The following is a 21,451-nucleotide window of genomic DNA, read 5'->3' as shown; positions in this document are numbered from 1 at the left end:
AACATAAATTATGTGATTTTTCTTTTACAGAGGAATAACGTTTGATCTTCCGGTGGGATTTGTTACCAGAAGAAAACATCAGAAGTGGTTGTTATATGCAAGAAGTTTCAGTAACAACACAATAAAGAAAAATATGTTCCAAACTCAAAATTATGCCACACGCATAGTGATTTCGATAATTATTTTCTCCTTGCCACACAAACAACAACAACAAAGTATAAAGCTGAGACTCTGTGAAATACTTTTCATGTCACCCATTTGGCAAAAAAAAAAAAAAAAACAACCACATGGGGAATCAAACCTAGGGTTTCAGCTTACAAAGCTGCCACTTTACCGATATGGACACAAGCCACGGTGCGAAAAACCATGCTATTAGGGTTATTTCTCCTGAAGATTGCACTTTTACCTGTTCAGTTCCAAACTTTCAATGTCCCTTCTCTCTAATTACAAAGAACATCCAGGATAGGAAAAAGTGGAGAGAAATCAAAGTGAGACTTTTAGCAAGTAATAGATACTACTGTAGTCTAAAACACATTTTTATGTCTAGAGCAATCAGCAAGAATGTTAAAATGAAAATATATAAAACTATGGTAAAGCCAATAGCGATGTATATGATTTGCCATGATCTAATCAGCATGAGCTACCATCAAACCCAGTTTCACTTCTCTTATCTTAAGAAATGTCATTTTTGTGGTTTCCCACAATCATGATGATTTGCCATGATCTCATTAGCATAAGCTACTGTCAATTTGAATTTCACTACCTTATCTTAAAAAGTACTTGTAACATTGTTCAATATGGCATCTAACTTCCAGTTTACCAAAATAATGTTGATTGGAAATGGCACAGGTCATCTCAAACCGAGAAAGTAACATTTCTCCATATGGCGTAAATTAACTTTCCCTGTTTTCCAGACATATTAAGTGGTTATATTCTAATTACCATAAGCTATCATCATGCTGAAGTTGCATTCCCTTGCTTGGTAAGATGTTTTTTTCAGCCTGTTGTCATCACCTTCCACCCTAATATTATGTGTATTGATTATATAAAAGTAGCATTATTAATAACAAATCTCAGGATTTCATTTTTTTTATGTTGCCTAAAACCTTCAATAATATTTGTTATTATCGATTGTTCAAGAATTTGACAATGAAAGTTTCAAAATGAAGAATTACGTGACATATATTTTCTGATACACTCAATCCCCATTTGATTTGTTGAAAATAGATTTTGTTACAATTTTACCCGATCCCGAAGATTCAGGTATACCCATCATGAATTTGTACCAGTATGATTCTAATGAGTGGTACGGACCATAATGGAACCGGCTTTCAGAGAAGGAATAAGTTCCATGCTTTCTGGTTGCAACGTCCCCCGGTTGTACACCAGTCTTCAGAAAGTTAGTCCGCTACTCCTTTAGTCGGGAACATGAGAATCTTTGCAAATCATCAGGGCTTGCTGGGTAGAAAAGAAACACAACATTGTTTTCAAAGTTAAAACGCAGTTTTATAATCAGTTATATTTCATAATCACTTACCAATAAAACACTAGAACATTCAATACTAACGTTGGGCTCACATTTAGAGAAAGTCAAATTACATAATTAATTGCTTACTTTCAACTTATCAGCAAGAAGAAAACTCGAAAACCGAAAATCTATACTTGAATTCTCTCCGTTTCCAAGTTCTTATTGATTTTTCACCTTCACCTGTTTTCCAAACTCAGCCTGTCGTCAGGTGAGAAACATTCAGGTAGGTTCACTTCCTCTGCTGAGATGAGAAAGTGACGTCAACACAAACAGATTATGACGTATTTATAAACATATATACAAGTTCCAAACAAAACTGTATCAGTCTAACTATAGTTGTCTGTGACAGCTTGCACATTATTTTAAATAATAAACATTTTATAAATCTTAATTTCTTACAAATATAAAACCTTAAACTCTCAGGTTCGTTACATGGTATGGGCATTTTAACATCCCAGTCTGTGTACCCAAAGCTGTCATTCTCGAAGCTCTCTTGGGTACGAACGGAATGGTACAGCAGAAGCGTTACTGTTTGCCTTACCAAGTGGCCCTGGTATTTTCCTTGGAATGGTTCACGGCACTTGAGCTGGTACACGGTACCCAGTGTGGAAATAATGCTGAACGGTGATAAATACCAATGAATTGCATTACGTTACAGGTCTCTGGTTTAAAACCACTTTACTCATTGCATTATGATTATTGACTCAGTGGTAAAGTTGTCACAATTAGTACAACACGCTGCGATGCTATGAGTCCCGAGCTGGAATCCTGGACTGGGCAAGAGTATTCTTTGTGTGTTCCCTCCATCATCATCATACATCCTCATCTTCATGATTAGCCAAAAGTGTCACAAAAGCAAAGTAAAATAAACCAAATCATACAATTGTCGCCTTTTGATCAAGGCATCCCAAGTTCAATATCCATTGAAGCCATGGATCCCACTTTAAGCTTTAGGTCCAGTCTCCATTAGCCTTTCTGTGCCTAAAGTGAACTGGAAACAAACTCAACAGTAATACTGAATTTATTGCAATGTATATTAGGTGCAAGTACCTATGAATCTCTTTATGGGAAAGAAAACTATAAAAACAAAAACGAAAAGACAAAACTGTTTACAAATCATTTTCAGTTACCTTCCAAATAGAAAGTACAGCATACGGACTCAATTTCTATCAAACTTGGTCAAGTATAAATAGAGATGTGAGCAGTTTTGTGATCAAGTGACCGCTATCAGTGATGACATCATAGTAAGAAAATGTAGCAGATGGTGGATGTCCACCCAAGTCCAAAATACTTCTTAAGACATATATTAGGCATTGGTAAAGAAAAACAATCTCTATACTCAAACTTTCCAACAGAACCATAGCCAGGTCCTGGACTATAGACTTTGGGTTGCAATTTGATTGCATTCAATTTGTCTAATGAAGTTAAATTGTTTATAGTATTTTTGAACGTCGGCAACTTAATTTTAACTGTAACGAGAGCATTGTGAATCAGTTCTTTTCCAAGTTGTTCCTTAATAGCTTTCTGATGATGAAAAACTACCATTTCCTCTCACCTGATGGTTACCTCAATGTTAATCAGTGCGTCTATTGGGGAGCCCAAGTTAAGAGTTCAGTATGGGGCTTATGGATACAGCATTGCCGCATGGTGCGCAGCAGAAGACTGTTCCTTCGTGCATTGAATGTTGATATGTCGAAACAAAACTTAGTGGTCCGCACACGTCCGTATCAAGGGGGGAGGAGCATGCCCCCTGTCGAACTATGAAATGTTATGTAAAACTATAATAAACACTGACGATTTTTCAGATTTTACCCTTGCATAAAGGAATGGGTTGTTTGTGGGGAGAGGCAGGTTCCAGAAAGCTGCAGTCTGCAATATTTGATAATTTTAGTTTTATAGCTACTGATGGAAGACTACCATGTGACCTGATTTAGCTGGGACAATCCAGTCTTTTTAATCTCTGCTCCGACTTTTTTCTAACTTCAGTCATGATGTGGAAATTTCCCCCCTTTTTTTTGGTTAACTCACAAACATGTTCTTCATTATAAGAATTATTGCTAATATGTATAATTTAATTTATAAATATATTATTATACAGGGTGGCTCAAAAAGTCATTTTAACACCCCCGGTCCAAGGCCACTGCAGCGTGCAACATGGAAATGGTGATGACCAATCGTTATCAGGCCAAGGGGGAACCACATTGACGCCACCCGCACGGTCAGTGGCCATCTTGATGTCCGCCATCTTGAATTCAACTTTAGAATTTTAAATGGGAAGGGGGTGATATGATATATCAAATCAGGCTAGAATTTCACGAGAAATGCAATGCCGAAGGTTTTTTTTTTTACGTATCTTTAACCAGTAAAAAGTTATGACTGAATTCTTGTACCGATTTGCTCCTTCTCGAGGTGTTAGAAAAATGCCTTAAAATTTGTTTAGCGCATCGGTAATGCATCGAGATCAAAGTGATGTCTAGGGAGAGAAGTTCGCATACCATTGCACATGATTTTAATTGGATACATCCACGAAGAGCTGCGCATAATGAATGGTTGTCATGAACAATTTACAGTGTGACGGTTCCATTGAATTAGAAGTCCTTCACAGTAACAAGGCTAATGTTTATGTTCATAAGGAAGTTCATAAACAGAATATGCGACCCTTGTCATCTGATAACTAACTTTGGACAGAAACTGCTTCACAACACTCCCATAGTGTTCTGGTGTTCCTCCCTATTGAAAAAAACTCTGTAAAAAGTACCTTCGTCCATAAGCAAGGATGAAAAAACCTGTTTATTTAACAAATCCAAGTAGCCCTAAGCATTTAAGGTTCCGTTGATGGAAAATTGACTAACCAATCGTGTTCCACACAGCACACCACACCATTAACTTACCAGCACTAACCATTCAGCTTTCATCTGTCGAAAAAATGGGTTATCAGATAAAAAGCATCGAATATTCTGTTTATGAACTTCCTTATGAATATAAACATTAGCCTTGTTACTGTGAAGGACTTTTCATTTAATGGAAGCGTCACACTGTAAATTGTTCGCGACAACCATTCATAATGCACAGCTCTTCATGGATGTATCCGATTAAAATCTTGTGCAATGGCATGCGAACTTCTCTCCCTAGACGTCACTTTTATCTTGATGCATTATCGATGCGCTAAACAAATTTTAAGGCATTTTTGTAACACCTCGAAAAGGAGCAAATTGGTACAAGAATTCAGTCATAACTTTTTACTGGTTAGAGATTCATCAAACTAATCTCTCATGAAATTCTAGCCTGATTTGATATATCATATCACCCCCTTCCCATTTAAAATTCTAAAGTTGAATTCAAGATGGCGGACATCAAGATGGCCACTGACCATGTGGGTGGCGTCAATGTGGTTCCCCCTTGGCCTGATAACGATTGGTCATCACCATTTCCATGTTGCACACTGCAGTGGCCTTGTACCAAAGGTGTTAAGTGACTTTTTAAATTCTAAACATATATTTACAATTTCTGTTCAGTGGTACTGGTACTATAGTATTAAAGAAAATTTAAATTATCGTTAATTTGCAGAATACAGTTTACTTTCTCTTGGTAGACAAGGCTTAGCATTAAGTAGCCATAGAACGGGGGCAACTACCCCCCAGACCCCCCCTTTAATCGTTGCCACTGTTCACAGTAAATGTAAAACAAGAATACAAGACAAATATAAGTATGAAATATGATTTATCTATATTAATAGAAAGCAAAACGTATACATAAAAACCACTTCAACTTCATTTTGCAATCTGACCTTTTAACCAGATGGTAAAGAAATTAGTTTGCTGCTTTTTAAGTTTTTATATATTTGAAATATATGAAAGTAGCAGATGAATTCCCTTATGTATAAATATATATAGGCCTATGTAGTAATTTATTTTTATATGTGTGTGTAAATTAAGGTCTTCCTCCCCCAGTCTTCAAAGATTTCGCACCTTGTAAAAAGGTTAATTAAAGTAAAGCAAATAAGCAAAATGTCTTATACATTTTTGGATTTGCACCCCCTCTCCCCAAAAAAATCCTGGGTATGGGCCTGGATCCACGGATACTGTTTACTACAAGAGCTCCTTTGCTGCGAATTTTATAAACAGTTTTACACGAAATTCCAGTCACTTTACAAAGGTTTTACTTACAATGTAATTAACAGTTTTGTCAGGATTTTTCTGCTTTAAATATTCAAAAATATTTATTACAATTTGTCTCTCCGTACTTTTAAGACACTGGCCAGTTTTTCACTTAATAACACTACCACTTGCCATTTTGCAGTTGTATAATAATAAACCTAAAAATTAACTCCTTGAAGAACTACTGAAATGAGAATGCGCGGACACAATAAACCACTTGACCCCACAGGAAGAAAGTTTGTTGCTGAATTTTTGCCTGGACATTCCCTGCCGCCCCCTTCCCTTTTCCAAACACGTGTTTGCAGCGAGTGACAACAGGAGGAAGGCTATTGTTTTTAGCTCCACAAATCACGGTAAACACAAGAAAGGAAAACTTCTTTCTTAGATGGTCTGAATTGTAAAAGAAGCTGTAGACCATCAAAACTTTACATTCCCTGTGCTTATTACATGTTTAGTATTTTCGCTTTTAATGTTAACAACTTCCCTTTCTGACAGAAACACTGTTATTTGGGGGTGATGGCACCAAAAGTAAAAGCCCATAGCAACCCATACTGAACTCTTAAGTTGGGCTCCCCAATAGCAACATTGTCTTGCAGCTCTCTTTTCACATTTTGAGTAATAAGCAGAGGTAGGAATTTTAGGTGCAAAAATTTGTCAATAAAGGTGCAAAAAAGGTGCCAATTTTTGTACAAAAAAGGTGCTAAAATAGGTGGTAATTTTCAGATGTAAAATTTATTGTGAGCAGTGCATACATATATGATTGAACTTGTCTGGATAAACACATATAGTATTATCTGGTTTTAATCGTTTAATATAACTAAGCAAAGAAAATTCTCTGATACATTAGAAAGCTACATAAAGGAAAACATGCTTCTTCTTACTTGCTTAGAATTAGTCATCTAGAAAACTGTTAAAATAGATTACATTCAAAATGTCTATGTTCTTCTGAGTGAAGCTACATCTGCGGTCACTAAGCAGATACTTGTCAGTTGAAAAAGAACTTTCAAAGTCAACAGACACAAGTGGTGTGTATTTTGTTTTCAACCGGTAATCCACATCCTTGTTGGTTGCGACTTCTTGAACATCAGAGTTTTTGGCTAAACTTTGTTCTAACTTCTTTTTCCCGACCCCTTGCAGCTCTCGTTGCACATCCATCAAAACAGCCCACTGTGCTTCCTTTTCAGGACACTGCTCCTCCAGTTTTGTGATTGCAGTAGTAAGGAAAGAGAAGCCATGTACAATATAGAGTTCATATTGCAATTCCTGTTTAAGTGCAAGTTTTTTGGCTTTTTCTACAGCTGAGGAATTACTAGGCAAAGCATCTAAAATTGTTGATATTGTATGGAAATGATTGCAAATAAACACTGCAGCTTTTAACCATGTACCCCATCTAGTGAGGATGGGAGAGGGTGGTAGTGGAAGTTTCGTAATTTCTACGTACTTCTGTATTCTAGAAGGAGCCTTTTTCAGTATTTTCTTAATGCTAGAAACAAATTCGTTCACATATGTATATTCATCTTTAAGAGCTTCACAAACTCGATGCAAAGCATGAACAATGCAGGTCACATGTTTTAAGTTAGGATACATATTCTTCAGATTAGAAAATGCAACTAACATGTAAGATGCTTGGTCTGTAAGAACTAACCACACACTATCATATTTTACTCCCTCCGGCCACAATACAAAACATGCATCATTGAAACTTTGCATTGCACTTGCATTATCTGTTTTGCCGAGAAAATAAGTTTTTAAAAGCATGGGTTTCACTTGATGTCCATTGAGAGGTGCTACTAAAATGTTCAAAACGTACCTGTTTTGCCTATCTGTGGTTTCATCTAGTATGAAATAGACTGGATGGTCAGCTACTACTTGCCTGATCTGCGAGATTTTAGCTTCATAAAGAGGTTGAAGGTAAGATTTCCTTAAGGTGGTCTCATCTGGAACTAACTTCCCAGTATATTTTTACAAATATGATTTCATGACAGGATTGTTAAGTTTCGAAAGATGTATTCCACACACTATAAATGTTCTTGCTGTCTCACTGAAAAATTCATTTTTATTTCTGGAACTCGAAGATGCAAGCGCCTCACCAATGAATTGCTGTCGCTTCCCATCTTTAACATCTCGTAGTTCTTTATTCCTGACGTGCTTCCCACTTTGTAGATGCTGCACAACCCGAGTGCATTGGTGTTTGTCATCAACAGCAATAAAAATATCACACACATCACACCTCAGAACAGATCCATCACTCTGAATGCCGTCACTGCTAAACAATGTCCTGCAGTTTCCCAACATTTACTTTATGTTTTGGCATGGTGAACAAGCAAATCCGATGCATCGATCAGTCGATCACAGACTGCAATTACCTTGCTCGCTGATACGGGAGAAGGAAACGAAAACAAAACAGCTTTCCTACAACAATTCGTAAACAATACAGCATAGGACAAAAAGATCACAACTTCTAGCAATTGTAATGCGTCATTGTTGACACAGTTTAAAGTCCGCGTGCTTACTACATTAATGTCCAAGAACTGAAGAAAGCCGATTCATTGTTGTGCGGTAAACAAGAATCCCGTGCCTCGAATGTGGGTGGGGTTAAACAGGGAGCGAGTTGTATTTAAAAAAATGATAAAGATGCAAAAAGGGCGAAAAGGTGCAAAAGGTTCTGAGATTGTGAAAAAGGTGGAAAAGGTTCCGAGATTGTGAAAAAGGTGCAAAAAGGTGTAACCGAAATGCCATGAGTAAAGTTCAATACATGCTTATTTTGGGGATGAGTCACTTTTTTACCCATTTTCACACAAAAAAATTTAAGGTGCAGCACCTAAAATTCCTAGCTCTGGTAATAAGTTGCAGCTTACCCAAGTTTATTTTGATATTGATTTCTTTGCTCCTGGAATCGTTCTTTCAGGTAGTTTACATATCTACTTTGTACTTATTGCGATTTAAGTAAGTCAGCTTGAAGTTTACTCATTCTTAGTTCTATGGCCTGCAGGCTGTCGATTGCAGTCTGGCCCACTTGCATTTTGCAATGGCAATATAAGTTCTGCATCAATTGTTAATATATGAATGACTAACTGTGATTGGCTATTAGCTATGTATCATGGAGTTGAGATTGCTCTACAACTATTGGAGACGATTAGAGATGCAAAGGGTCATAATTGCACCCCAAACATTTTCCCCCCACAATATGGTAAGTCTTGTCTACCAAGAGAAAGTAAACTGTCCTTGCACCAAAGTTTTGGCACCCAATAGCCACTTTGGTTTGCAACATTTGTTGGTTAGTTCTCAGTTTCTTCACTCTGATTTTAACTTTGGCATCTTAAGAAATTTAGCAAATGTTGTTCGGCAATTTTCTTAATGGCATTTTATTATGCGTTCATGAAAGAACATGTGATTGAGTTGTGAAAACAGAGGAATCAGCTTTTCATATTCGCCAAAATTATGAACATTCAAAAATGTCAGTTTCCACATCATGCAAGGTACTGGAATACATGTCATCATGTTAAAACCTGTACATGCTGTGACTGACTTGAATTTTTCCTTCATGTTTGAGAGCCAAGGAAATTCTCATTTTGCCAGCACCATGTCAAGCAATCGTTTCAGAACTTGTAGGTGAAACGCCTTGTTAACAGATTGACTATTAGGAACGAATTCAGAGTGAACAATGCCCTTTGCATGAGATAAAGGAATGACATGTCGTCCTGAGCGAGGTTGGTCTTCAAGTGACAATTCACTATGGGCCTGCACACTGGAGAGCGATTCCGTTTTCTTTTGTGTCCCCCCACGTATATGAAAAATGTGCCAGAAGTGTTAAGAAATAGGTCCAGACCATCTCCAGAACATCATTACAAAATATTTTTTCTTGTATGTACGCATTGCTTGCATTATAGAATTATTTTCCTGTAGTTTACAGTTTTCTTATGCTTGTAATAACCGTAAACTACAGGAAAATCACCATTACAAAAGTAGGTAAAAATGTAGATCAAAAGATGCTTCCAGAATGTACACTTTTATACTATTTTTCTAATATTAGGATTGGAAGTAATTAGCAATATCCAAGTAAAATTAAATGGTGCATTTTATGTTCATTGGTATGTGCCCTTCTCGAATGTATTCAAGTACTGTCATTTCTTTTCTAGTTGAAGTTTTGGTAATGTTGTCTGATCATATAACAGAACTACAATCATTCTTATCTAATACCCCATGTCTTTTTTTTTTTTACATCAAGCAAACCTGAATGGAAATGGAGTCAACAACCATAAAGACAAGAAGCGAAGAATTTCTTAGAGGAGAAGTGTATACGGATTGCAAATTTCTGGTTGGAGCAGAAGGGGATGAAAAGGTATGTACTGCTGGCCATTTCTCACCTCTTGTGAGATCAGGGAAATGCAGAGATACTCAGAGGTTTTGATGAGACACAATATGTCTTGTCCAGTGTGGATAAATCATTCTGTGCACAAACTGGGCTTAAGAAAACTAAAATAAACTTTACAGTAATTCAGCATATATTTTCGTAAAACTGTTACAGAATTTCAAATTTATGACTCTAAGCACATCATACACTATTTAAGTAAGGTAAAGTTCCCCATGCATATAACAGCATGCCAGGAAAGCACATTCCCCACACATTCTCGATCTTGGGCATTTTGGAGGTGATGTGATCAGCACCATGCTTCGGCCACCTTTACTCCCCTCCCCTTCACTACCCATTGAATTGAGGCTGGATGAGCCCCAGAGCTGCTTTTTGCAAATACAAGTTTGGAAAAATTCAGACCTTAGATTATGCACCCTGGGAATAGTACCTGGGTCTCTTGCATGGCCGTCGGGCACTCTACTGACTAGACCATTGCAGCTTTGAGTAGAATAGTTTATTTAATTGCTGGCTAATTGGACCACATACAGGGTGTTTCCGGGCTGCTGATACACACTTTCAGGAATGATGGAGAAGGGCACATGCATCAATTTGAGATAAGGAACCCTGGTCGGGAAATGACTTAGTCAAAAGATATAAGCTAAAATCAGTGTATGAAGATGTAATACTTTTATTACCTGCACAAGTTTCACAAGCTGCTATATTCAAAACAGTTGTTCAAAGTGGCATCCCCCAGCTTCACTGCAGACATTACATCGTCGCACAAAGTTCTGGCATACCCATTGGAACAACCCTAGGGTTGTTTGAACAATGTCACAGGCAGCGAGAATTCTTGCCAGGAGATCCTCTTCAGTCTACTACAGGTGTTTTGTACACAATCATGAGGGGTGGGGACAGGAAACTCTACTACTGCGCTGCAGATGTCATGATGTGTACGTCTCAGAGATAGTCAGTCGACTGCAGTCTGTGTTGTCAATTTTAAGTGTAACAGTCGATCAGCCATAGTGAAATGGAGTTCACGGGAGTGGACTTTGCAGACATGATTTTCATGTACGAACAAGCAAGTGGGAACAGTAGGGAGGCCAAAAGGTTGTATTGGGCCAAGTACCCACATAGGAGACATCCGACCCACACCATGTGTCCAAGACTGTTCCAACAGTTAAATGAAACAGGGCATGTGGAACCACAATACCAGGACCAAGGAGGACAACGATATATTCGGACTCCCGAATTGGAAGAAGCAGTTCTTGCACATGTGGATGAGGAGCCTTCAATCAACACCCGATCAGTTGCACGTAAAATGGGTGTCGCACACAGTACTGTGTGGAAAATAATATGGGATTAGCAGCTACACCCCTACCATCATCATAAAGTGCATGCTTTGACTCCTGCTGACTTAAGACCTCGCGTCGAGTTCAGCCAGTGGTTACTTCTACGCTGTATGGTCAATCCTAACCTTCCTGCGTATGTTCTTTTCTTGGATGAAGCCTGTTTCACCAGAGACTGAGTACTGAATACTCGCAACAGTCATGTATGGGCTGGTGAGAATCCCCGCGCTACAGTTGTAACGAGCCATCAACACAGATTTGCAGTGAACCTGTGGGCGGGCATAGTCAATGATTATCTAATAGGCCCGTATCTTCTTCCTTCCCGCTTAACTTCACCAGTACACCTTGTGTTTCTGCTAGACATACTCCCCAAGTTATTGGAACATATCTCACTTGATCTTCATCAATGTATATGGTTCCAACATGATGGAGTCTCAGCTCACTTTGAATGTACTGTTCGTGAACACCTGCATCAGATGTTCTGTGAAAGGTGGATAGCAAGAGTGGGTCCTGTTTCATGGCCAGCTCGATCACCTGATCTGACCCCACTTGATTTCTTCTTGTGGGGTCATGTGAAAAGTCTTGTTTAAGAGACACCTGTCGAGACTGAAGAGGATATCCTGCCAAGAATTCTCGCTGCCTGTGACATAGTTCCAACGACCCGGGGTTGTTCCAACCCGTACGCCAGAACTTTGTGCGACAATGTCATGCCTGCAGCGAAGCTGGGAGATGCCACTTTGAACAACTGTTGTGAATGTAGTAGCTTATGAAATTTGTGCAGGTAATAAAATTATTACATCTTCAAACAAAGATTTTCACTTATATCTTTCGACTAAGTCATTTTTGGACCAGGGTTCCTTATCTCAATTTGATACATGTGCCCTTCTCCATCATCCCTGAAAGTTTGTATCATCAACCTGGAAACACCCTGTATATTGCCTCACCATACTTTTTTTTAAACATGATGCTTATGTAAAAGGTAAATGTTTACTATCTTCATGAAATTGTCACTTAGCATGTTTACATTTACTATGGCTAAACACTCTTATGTGCAGAAAGAAAATGTGTACTATCTTCATGAAATGATCAGTTGGCAGGTTTTCATTCACACTGCTAAACATGGTACAACCCAAAGTTTAAGATTTTAAATGGTTCATCTCAACTCCATACATGTAGCTGTTAATGTACACAACTTTAGTAATTTATTTTATTATAAAACATAAACTAACGTAACGTTTCAACCTTCTAGCAAGGTCTTCTTTAGACTCTGTATCAAGTACAAAAGTAACTTTTGTACTTAATACAGAGTCTGAAGAAGACCTTGCTAGAAGGTTGAAACGTTACGTTAGTTTATGTTTTATAATAAAATAAATTACTGCCTTGGTCAGCATATTTAGTTTTTCATAATCATGGAAACAAGGCTTAATGGAGTTACAACTTTAGTATCAGCAAATGTGCAGCATTGTAATAGTGACAGGAGAAACAGAAGGGGTTTTGGTGAAATGGAGGGCACCTTCTTGCACAGTTCGTTTTACCTCCCAACACAAGCAGCTCAACCAGTTGTTCACTGTTGCTTACTAGCTTTGAGCTGCGGAGCAGCTGGCACTGCACAGAGCACTTGCGAGTTCCTACAAGTGCATGGAAGTTGCTGAGGCCTATTCTAGATATGCACTTCTTCAATTCTTCTCTGTATACTAAAAAAAACCCACTAAACTGAAAAATTTTCATTAATGAAAAATACAATTGCCAATGGTGGAAGAATGTTACAAAACCTTTACGATTCTCCATGTTGAATAGGATGGAGAAAAATTGTAGTGGGTTTTGAAACCTGAAAGGAAACAGAATCACATATGAACACAGACACATTTACAAATCATTTGCACAAAATTGAATTTGAGTTTTGAATAATAACATGTAAAATACTGCGCAATTCACAATATTTCATATTAACCCAACGAACATGCATATGGGCAAAAATTACCCAGTTGATTTTGAATTTTTTATCATATAGGATGATTGTCTTATGCCACCCTTCTCAGTACCTTTCCAGTGAATCCTTCTGAATGTTGGGACCTTGAATCGCCTGTTAGTTAGTTCATTAGTTCTACTCACATGGCCGTAGAAACATTAACTGGGTAAATTTCACCCAACACGTGCTCATACCTTTCAGTTTGGTAGTTCAACATGTTCTTTTTTTCTCATTTTTATCAATTGTGTGATTCAATATAAATGTTCAAAATGGATTAGATTAATTAATAATTATATTACTATCGTAATGAACTGCGAGGTTCGTGGGATCAAACCAAGAATCTTAACCATTTTGCTTGGGTGATGTAGTTTTGTCATTCGTTCATCCTCACTGGTGAGCACCCGCCCTTGGCAAATAACTTGATGGTAATGGGCGAGAGGTTACTTTTCACACATGGAAATGGCACAACACTAAGAATTTGGGTTTATATCTTCTAGTTTAGATCAACATGGATAGAGAAGGATGTTACCTGTTTATTCGATGATGAATAGTTCCTCGGAGACGACTCTTAGAATTACCTTGAAATTAAATGAAGTTATTGAAAAACAGGAAAAGCAAACGAGCACTGATTCAGAACGCCATACCAAAATAGAGATCATACTAATAGAGGTGAATTTCAAAGAAACAACTATGACCGGGGGGCATACCGGGGTAACGGCAGTGGCGTCTCGTCCCTTGGGGCTTCCGAGGCATAGCCCCTAAAGAAAAACGGACGTATTGACGTAATTATCAATCACCATAATGCATAACTATCACACAGTCTTTTAAAAGGTGATTTTTACCCACGTAAATTCAACGTCTGCTGCAATGGATACGACAGCGCTCCTAGCGGCATTGATGTCAATTATCGGTTTCCGGGGCACGTCACAAAGGAAGGTGTGGCCTACACCCACTTACGCTACAGTGAAGGTCACATGCTAGCAGAGAGAGAAGGGGAGAGTGCAATGGATTTGAGTGCTGATTCAGGGCTAATTCCGTCGCGTCGCGTTCGATCTCGCGTGTTGTACTGTAGTGTTGTGGTGGCTTTCATTCGCTATGTTTGAGTGAGTTTGGCAGGGTTGATGTTTGAACACAAATTGATGAAGGACATAGGCTGTCAATTACAAGACACAATGAATTTGTCCGGAAAAATAAGCATATATTAAATAGAATTATCGATTGCTTAAAATTATGTGGTCGACATGAACTTGCTCTACGAGGACATAATGAAAGAGAACAATCTTTAAACAGAGGCATCTTCCCAGATTTATTATCCCTTCATAGAAGAGGGAAAACTAAAGAGGGAACTTCATGTTCTTTATTGTAGTGAAGAGTTGAAAAACATAAACTCTATAATTAGATTGCATTCATTTTTTATTTAAAATTATTTAGAGGGTACCTTTTCAGAAACAGTAAAAATGACAAACATAGTTTTAATAACTCCAGTGGCAACAGCTGAACCTGAACGATGTTTTAGCACATTGAAGCGTATTAAAACCTGCTTAAGAAATGCAATGGGACAAGACAGACCAAATGCCTTGGCACTTGCTTACCATAGAGAAAGAGGGGTGTAAGGGGTACCTTCCATGTAGGCGCCCAAAAGTCAACCTCACTTCCACATAGTGCACCCTGGACTAAAGACTAACGAGGCTCTGGCGTCTGGCACTATGGTCAGTATAATTTTGTGTGTGTTGTCCTGTTGTTTTGTCCTTGTGTGTGCTGAGTGCCCGTTTGCAGCCTCAGCTTTTAACAGAAGTCAGAACATTTTAAGATTTTTATTTATGCAACGTTAGAGTTGTTCTTTGTAATGATAAGGGGCTGGCCCCCGTATAATGTGACGGGAGCAAAATAGCCTAAGTGCTGACGCTCCCACAATTTTAAATTCAAAATTCAATTAGTAGAAAAAAACAATAGAGAAAGAATAGATTTCAAACATAGAGGGCTTCAACGAAAAAGTAATAACAAAATTTGCTGAGCAGAAGAACAGGAGTCAACGTTCATAGAAAGGTATCTTTCACAACAATACCACTTTCTTGTGTAATCATGTGAATTGTCATTATATTTTAAATTCTTTAAAAAAATAAGTCCAGTTTTGTAGTTTAGAAGAAGATATATACCCATTTTTTGTAATTCATGTAATTTTAAATTCTTTCAAAAAAGTAAGTCCAGTTTTGTAGTCTAGAAGAAAAAAATACCTATTTTTTGTAATTCATGTGAATTGTCATTATATTTTAAATTCTTTAAAAAATAAGCCCCGGCCAAATTTGAGGCCAGGAGACGCCACTGCGTAACAGAATATTTTTACACTTACAGATCAAACATAGAATTGCCAGATCATACCTACTTTCACTGTGATTATAAATTACATGCCTCTATATCTTAAACTTAAGGTGATTGTAAGTTTGTTGACACAAGTTTGCAATTTCACCTACGAATGTGTTTAATTTAATCTGTATCTAAAGATATATTGTTCTGCAATCCTAGAATAGAGATGAATCAGACTTTATACTTTTACAAATCATATGGATACCACAAATGTAAATCGGGATGGTACTGATTGACCCAAAAACTATGTGCTAAAGGTAGTCGTCAGAACTTTATTTTCACTATTCTTAAATATAGTTACAGATTTTAGAACACAATTGTAATAAGATCTATACTACTTCGCATGATTTATACAACCTTTGTCAGAAAAGTTCCAGGTCTGATTTTTTTATTCTTTACCTGTGATATACAAACACTAGAAATGGGCGTTATTCAGTCACCTGATATGTGTTCTGAATAGAAATGGCCTTGGAAGTGTTTCCATGTAAACACACTAGGTGGCAGGGCTGTGCTTAGCAGCTCACTGTTTGGCTTGTTGGCGCATTTAGTTGGAAGTTACACAAGTGTTGGGATGGACATGCATTCCGAGCAGAGAATTAACATTAAGTTTTGTGGTAAGCTGGGAAACCCCTAGTGAAACATGAAATATGATACAGCAAGCATTTGGTGATGAGGCATTATCGAGAAACTGTATCTTTGAATGGCACAAAACGTTTCGCAAGGGCAGAGATTCAGTGCAAGATGATCCAAAGACAATGTTGATCCCATTTTTTCATGCTAAAGGTTTGGTGCACCATGAATATCTGCCTGAAGGACAAACGATAAGCAAAAACCTTTATATTGACATCTTGAAACATTTGCGTCAAGCAATTCTGCGGCTCTGTCCTGATTTGTGCGCATCTGGGCAGTGGTTCTTATTGCATGACAGTGCAAGGCCACATACTACTTTATCAGTCCAGGAATATCTGGCCAAGCATCGTATCTCTGCTCTACCACGTCCCCCATATTTACCCAACCAGTTACCGTGCGATTATTTTTTCTCTCTGTGTGCAAACACCGCTGAAAGGGAAGTGTCATGAAGATATTACTAGCAATCCAAATGGTTTTGTGACAGATGTGCTGAGAAGCATCCTTGATTAAGCTTTCCCTGCTTGCTTCCATGACCTTTAGAAATGGTGGCAGCTGTGTATAGATAACCAAGGGGACAATTTTGACAGAACCTAGGACAATTAGTTCCTTGGTTGAATAAATTATTTGTTTACGAGCTCAGTCCTGGAACTTTTCTGACAAAGGTTGTATAACCTAATATGTTCTTAGCTACTATATTTTTAGTTAAAAAAAATGAAATATATGCAGTGTAAATTCTATTCATAATTCAACCTATTTTTTTTAAATAACAGCTCGAATTTTTGATCTGGTTGCTGAGAATTCCACATTAACGTTCCACTGTTTCTTGATCTTGCACGAAACTCAAAGCAAGTATGTCTTGTTCACATGCCTTTCTACATTTTGTAAGAGGTTTTATATCACGTTGTTACTCTAAAAAAAAAAAAATTATTAAAAATAAGTCATGTAATTTATTCAATCGTAGGTATACACTAGTTGGCACTGCACTGTAAAAAATAGCCCTGCCTTTGATGAGAACCGAACCTAGGATCATTGGCACGTTGGGCAGTTATCATACTGACTTTACTACAATGTCACATTCACATTTTATTTTATTTTACCACTTAGGCTTCTGTAGAAAAAATAATATACGACTTTATCTGTTATTTGACAAAAAATGTAAGTTTAGGTATTAAAGGGAAGCAGGGATCATGCACAGAAAATCCTGTTTTTGTCCAATTTTCATTTCACACACAGGAAGTTAGCTCTTCTCTGCCTCAACTCGTAGCCTCCACGATATGATGTCATCTCTTACTTCAATCACATAGTTCCACAAATGAAACCTCCGTGTGGTGGAGAGATGAGTAAGGGGGGGGGGGAGGTGATGGAGTACTTTCAGTTTTTAAAGAACATTTCTCGCTTATCGTTGTGGAAACATTACCAATTCATCATTTGCAAGGAAACTCTACCTAATGGACAGTGTAAAAATAAGATAATAAATTGTTATAACAAAACAAGAGTTACCTTAATCATAAATTCCTAATAAATAATCAATTAATAGATAAACTGTAAAATTGTATTATGTAACATTTTATGCGAGTTTTGTCCAGGCATTAATTTAGAATGTGATTCCTGCTTTCAAGCAACAATTCATAAATGCTGCTGTGCTGTTCCAAACCCTGATTCCTGTACTTGAAAATAGGTAACTTCTGTTCAGAGAATCTGGCACACTCATTTGAGATGAAGTCCAGCTTCGTAGGTGATTGTGTCTGGCGGTACACCTGAAGTAAATGTTCGGAAATCTGCAACACCTGGCAGTGTTGCTTACTATCAAATATTTTAACCACATACAGAGAATTTTGTGTCTCTCAAGGCTCAAAGAAAAGGGCTAACAGAAATATTGCAGCATATATATTAATTAACTGGACTGTCTATGTCTACAATCAAAGTAATGTAAATGTGAAAAATTGGTGAAAAATGAATTAAAATTAAACAACACAATGTGTTAGGATGCGAGGGTACTGGGTTCGAATTCGTCCTGAGCATGGGTGTTGTTTTTGAGTGTGTCTTCATTGTCGCAAGTAGCCAAAAATGGAAGAAAGTAACACTAAATGACTAAAAAGAGAAGAAGAATGAAATTGTAATTTCTGAAAATAATGCAAAAAATTATTTTCCTACCTTGGGGGAAAGCTTGAAGAATATATTAACTCCTACCCTATCCACTTAGGCAAACAGATTCGCAAAGTCAACACTGAATATTTGATGGGAAAAATAATAAAAATCCGAAAGCAAGAAGAGTTTCAGTTACAGCCTGGGAGGCACACAAGAGGAGGACCCTCCCCCCCACTCCACCAGTCTGTCATCCAGGCTATTAACAATAAGTTAATGGTTGTCCTCTCATTTAACAGCACAAGGATTTTTTTTAAAAATAAAAGAATCGGATATTCTTTTTTTACACGTGCACGTTTGTTTCAAAAATAGAATGGTGAGGCTCGTAAAATCAGTACCGGCTGAATGAATGTTTCCTTAGATTCCAGAATAATTACCGTTCTTGGGGAAATTACTTTTGTAATATATATGTGTATATAGTATGCTCATCAATATGCTTCATAGTCACACAGCAGAATTTGCAGTGCTGATGAAAATGGAGCACAATGATTATTAAGGGTTGGAAACACTAACCTACCACTAGCCAAATTTATTCAAACTTCTTCCTTAAACTTTACTCAATACTTTTACTTTTATTCTGTGGACGACGCATGCACATTAAAGAGAGGTCATGAGATAAAGCATATTGACCGAAATGAATATAATGAGTGAGAAGAGACTATAAGTTTGAAGGTGAACAGCTAAAGATGAAACACTAGAGACAACTACTCAAAAACCAAGTTTACTGCACCCCAACTTGTGTCCAAGTTGGATAAACATTAGCTATGCAAGTGAAAACCCTAGGTTCGATTCCTCGCATCTCCAAAAAGAATTTCTTACCAAATGCATGCTACATAATGCATTTTATTGTCATCACACCAATTGCAGCCTGAAACGTTCTTATTGTTTGCGTGCCAATAAGAAAATATGATTGAAACTATTACTCACTCAGAGAACGTAACTGTTACTCGAGACTACTTGGAATTTTGATGTTTTTAGTTGCTGCTAAGCCTCGATATTTACAGCAAGTGCTAAAATTGAAAATTGTTGTGTGATAAAACACTCCGTTAATATTCTCAAGAAGAAAACCACTGAAATTAAATTAGTAAGTTGTGAGTAACATCAGCAGATGTATTTTAATGTGTTCCGTCATTCATGTGCCAGTCCCCTGATTTTATATATAGATAGATAGTTACAAGTAACCCACACCATAAAAGTAATTTTCAGATGGGAAGGAAATATGCGTGGTCCAAGTTGCAAAGTCAAGATGTGCCCACATTGTAAATGTTATTATTAGGAACGAACAGAATTACTCAGTATAATTACAGTTATTTACCTAAAAATCACTGCTTTTTCACTGAGAAAAGAGCTGAGAACGATGTGTTTTGGATTATTAGCTGTTTGAATAATTATTCTTAAATTATACTTCTGCTTTTGAGGTGCAATGTACAGCAGAACAACTGAATCCGGATTGCATAAAATTGATGTACAGGTTGATTCAAGAGTCCTAGGACACCCTTTTTTCTCTGAAGTGGATGTGGTAGTGACGGGTCCAACTTCATCTGGTTACATCAGGGTAAGGGGCCCATGTGTGAGGGTTATTCTCCATCTTCAAGTCCACCATTGGATCGAGGTCAAATTTTTCAACTGGCCTACAATTCAGTTTTGGTACATTACAGTAGAAGGAATTTGAAAATAGTAGAGTTTGCCTACTGCAAATAGTAGAAATTTCTAGCAGGGAAAAATAACTATTTTATTCCATCTTTCACATTCACAAATTTTATTTCCTTAAAATGGTTCCAAGAACAGTGAAGTGAACTAACTACGTAGTATCACAGTGTAATAAAATAGGTTTACAGTGGTTTGAATTCTTTTGGAACAAGATAATATTTGTGAACAATATGATCTTTATGTTTTGAGCTGTTAGAAAATAGTTTCTTTTAACAGCAGCACCTTACATCTGACAAATTATTTTTAGGGGACCCAGCTGGAAATTTTCCAATTAATTTCAATATCCAATATGAGTTTTTAGACACTCATTTTCAGTAATTTTCTGCTACATTCTTCAGTTAAAGTGATTCTGACTTTAAATCCCCAACCCCCCACGCTCGTCATTCTTCCCCAGAAGATACTAACATCCTGTATAATGAGAAATTTGAAAGTACAATTGTGCAAAATTTTGGCTTTACTGGGAATATTTCTGCATTTTTCTGACATGTTTTTCAATTTTTACGACGTAATTACATATATCTTTTACAGTTTTATAGGACATAAAGTTCTGGACCCTAGTTATAAGCAATGAAATATTATTATCTATGCAACTGTAAATGCAATGGAGAAATCATATAAAAAACAACTAAAATATATTTCTGGTAATGCATGTGGAATTTGCTACTAAGGAATACTTTCACACACATTTTTTTCAAATATATGAACACTTTTTTTAGTCTGTAGCTTCATTGTGTTCAACACACTTATAGAAAATAAAAAATCGTACTATTTCAGTCATAAATTTGCATTTTGTTCTTCCTATGTACATGCAAAAACAGCAACAAATGAGGTTAAACAAAGAACTCGCCCACAATACTTAAAGAGCCATAAAGAAAGAAAAACACTGTCGAGATTAACTAAGATCAAAAGATTGCTCATTTTTCCAATTGTTTTACGCAGCCATAAGAATAACCATGGAAATTCCATATTGAAAAAAACAAACTAATGTAAACATTTATTCCAACAACTAGCTGCTTTAAGGTTAAGTTAGTTCTTAAGAAAGAGTTATTTTTACTTATTTATTAAGATACATCTGACTTCAGTAGTATGCATTAGAATCAGAAGATATTCAGTTGAAATGTTCAGTTTTTCCAGTGAACTTCTCAATCACAGGAAATGTGGTGTGAAGAATTAAACTACCAATGCTTCAAGTGAAAAATGAATTTATAATATATTGTAGAAAAGTATCATCCAAGTATATTCCAATTC

The 21,451-nt window shown here is 37.0% G+C and overlaps 1 protein-coding gene across 7 annotated transcripts in view; it reads left to right on the top strand.

Annotated features, from left to right (window-relative positions):
• Positions 1–21,451, top strand: part of LOC145993922 (BTB/POZ domain-containing protein 6-like) — a 73,539-nt gene that overhangs the window by 5,967 nt on the left and 46,121 nt on the right. For 6 of the 7 annotated variants that reach the window (XM_083129856.1, XM_083129860.1, XM_083129861.1 and 3 more), the window contains exon 2: positions 9,914–10,027. In XM_083129856.1, the coding sequence (XP_082985982.1) occupies positions 9,923–10,027 (105 nt within the window). In that variant the 5' untranslated portion in view covers positions 9,914–9,922. Of the gene's footprint in view, positions 1–9,913; positions 10,028–17,113; positions 17,198–21,451 lie in introns of those variants that run through there. The other variant, XM_083129862.1, reaches the window with a different exon arrangement.

Source organism: Lepisma saccharinum, chromosome 10, assembly GCF_977018435.1.
Source record: "Lepisma saccharinum chromosome 10, izLepSacc3.1, whole genome shotgun sequence".
Lineage (NCBI taxonomy): Eukaryota > Metazoa > Arthropoda > Insecta > Zygentoma > Lepismatidae > Lepisma > Lepisma saccharinum.
The sequence above is the reverse complement of the archived record's forward strand: the minus strand, read 5'-3'. Positions and strand labels throughout refer to the sequence as shown.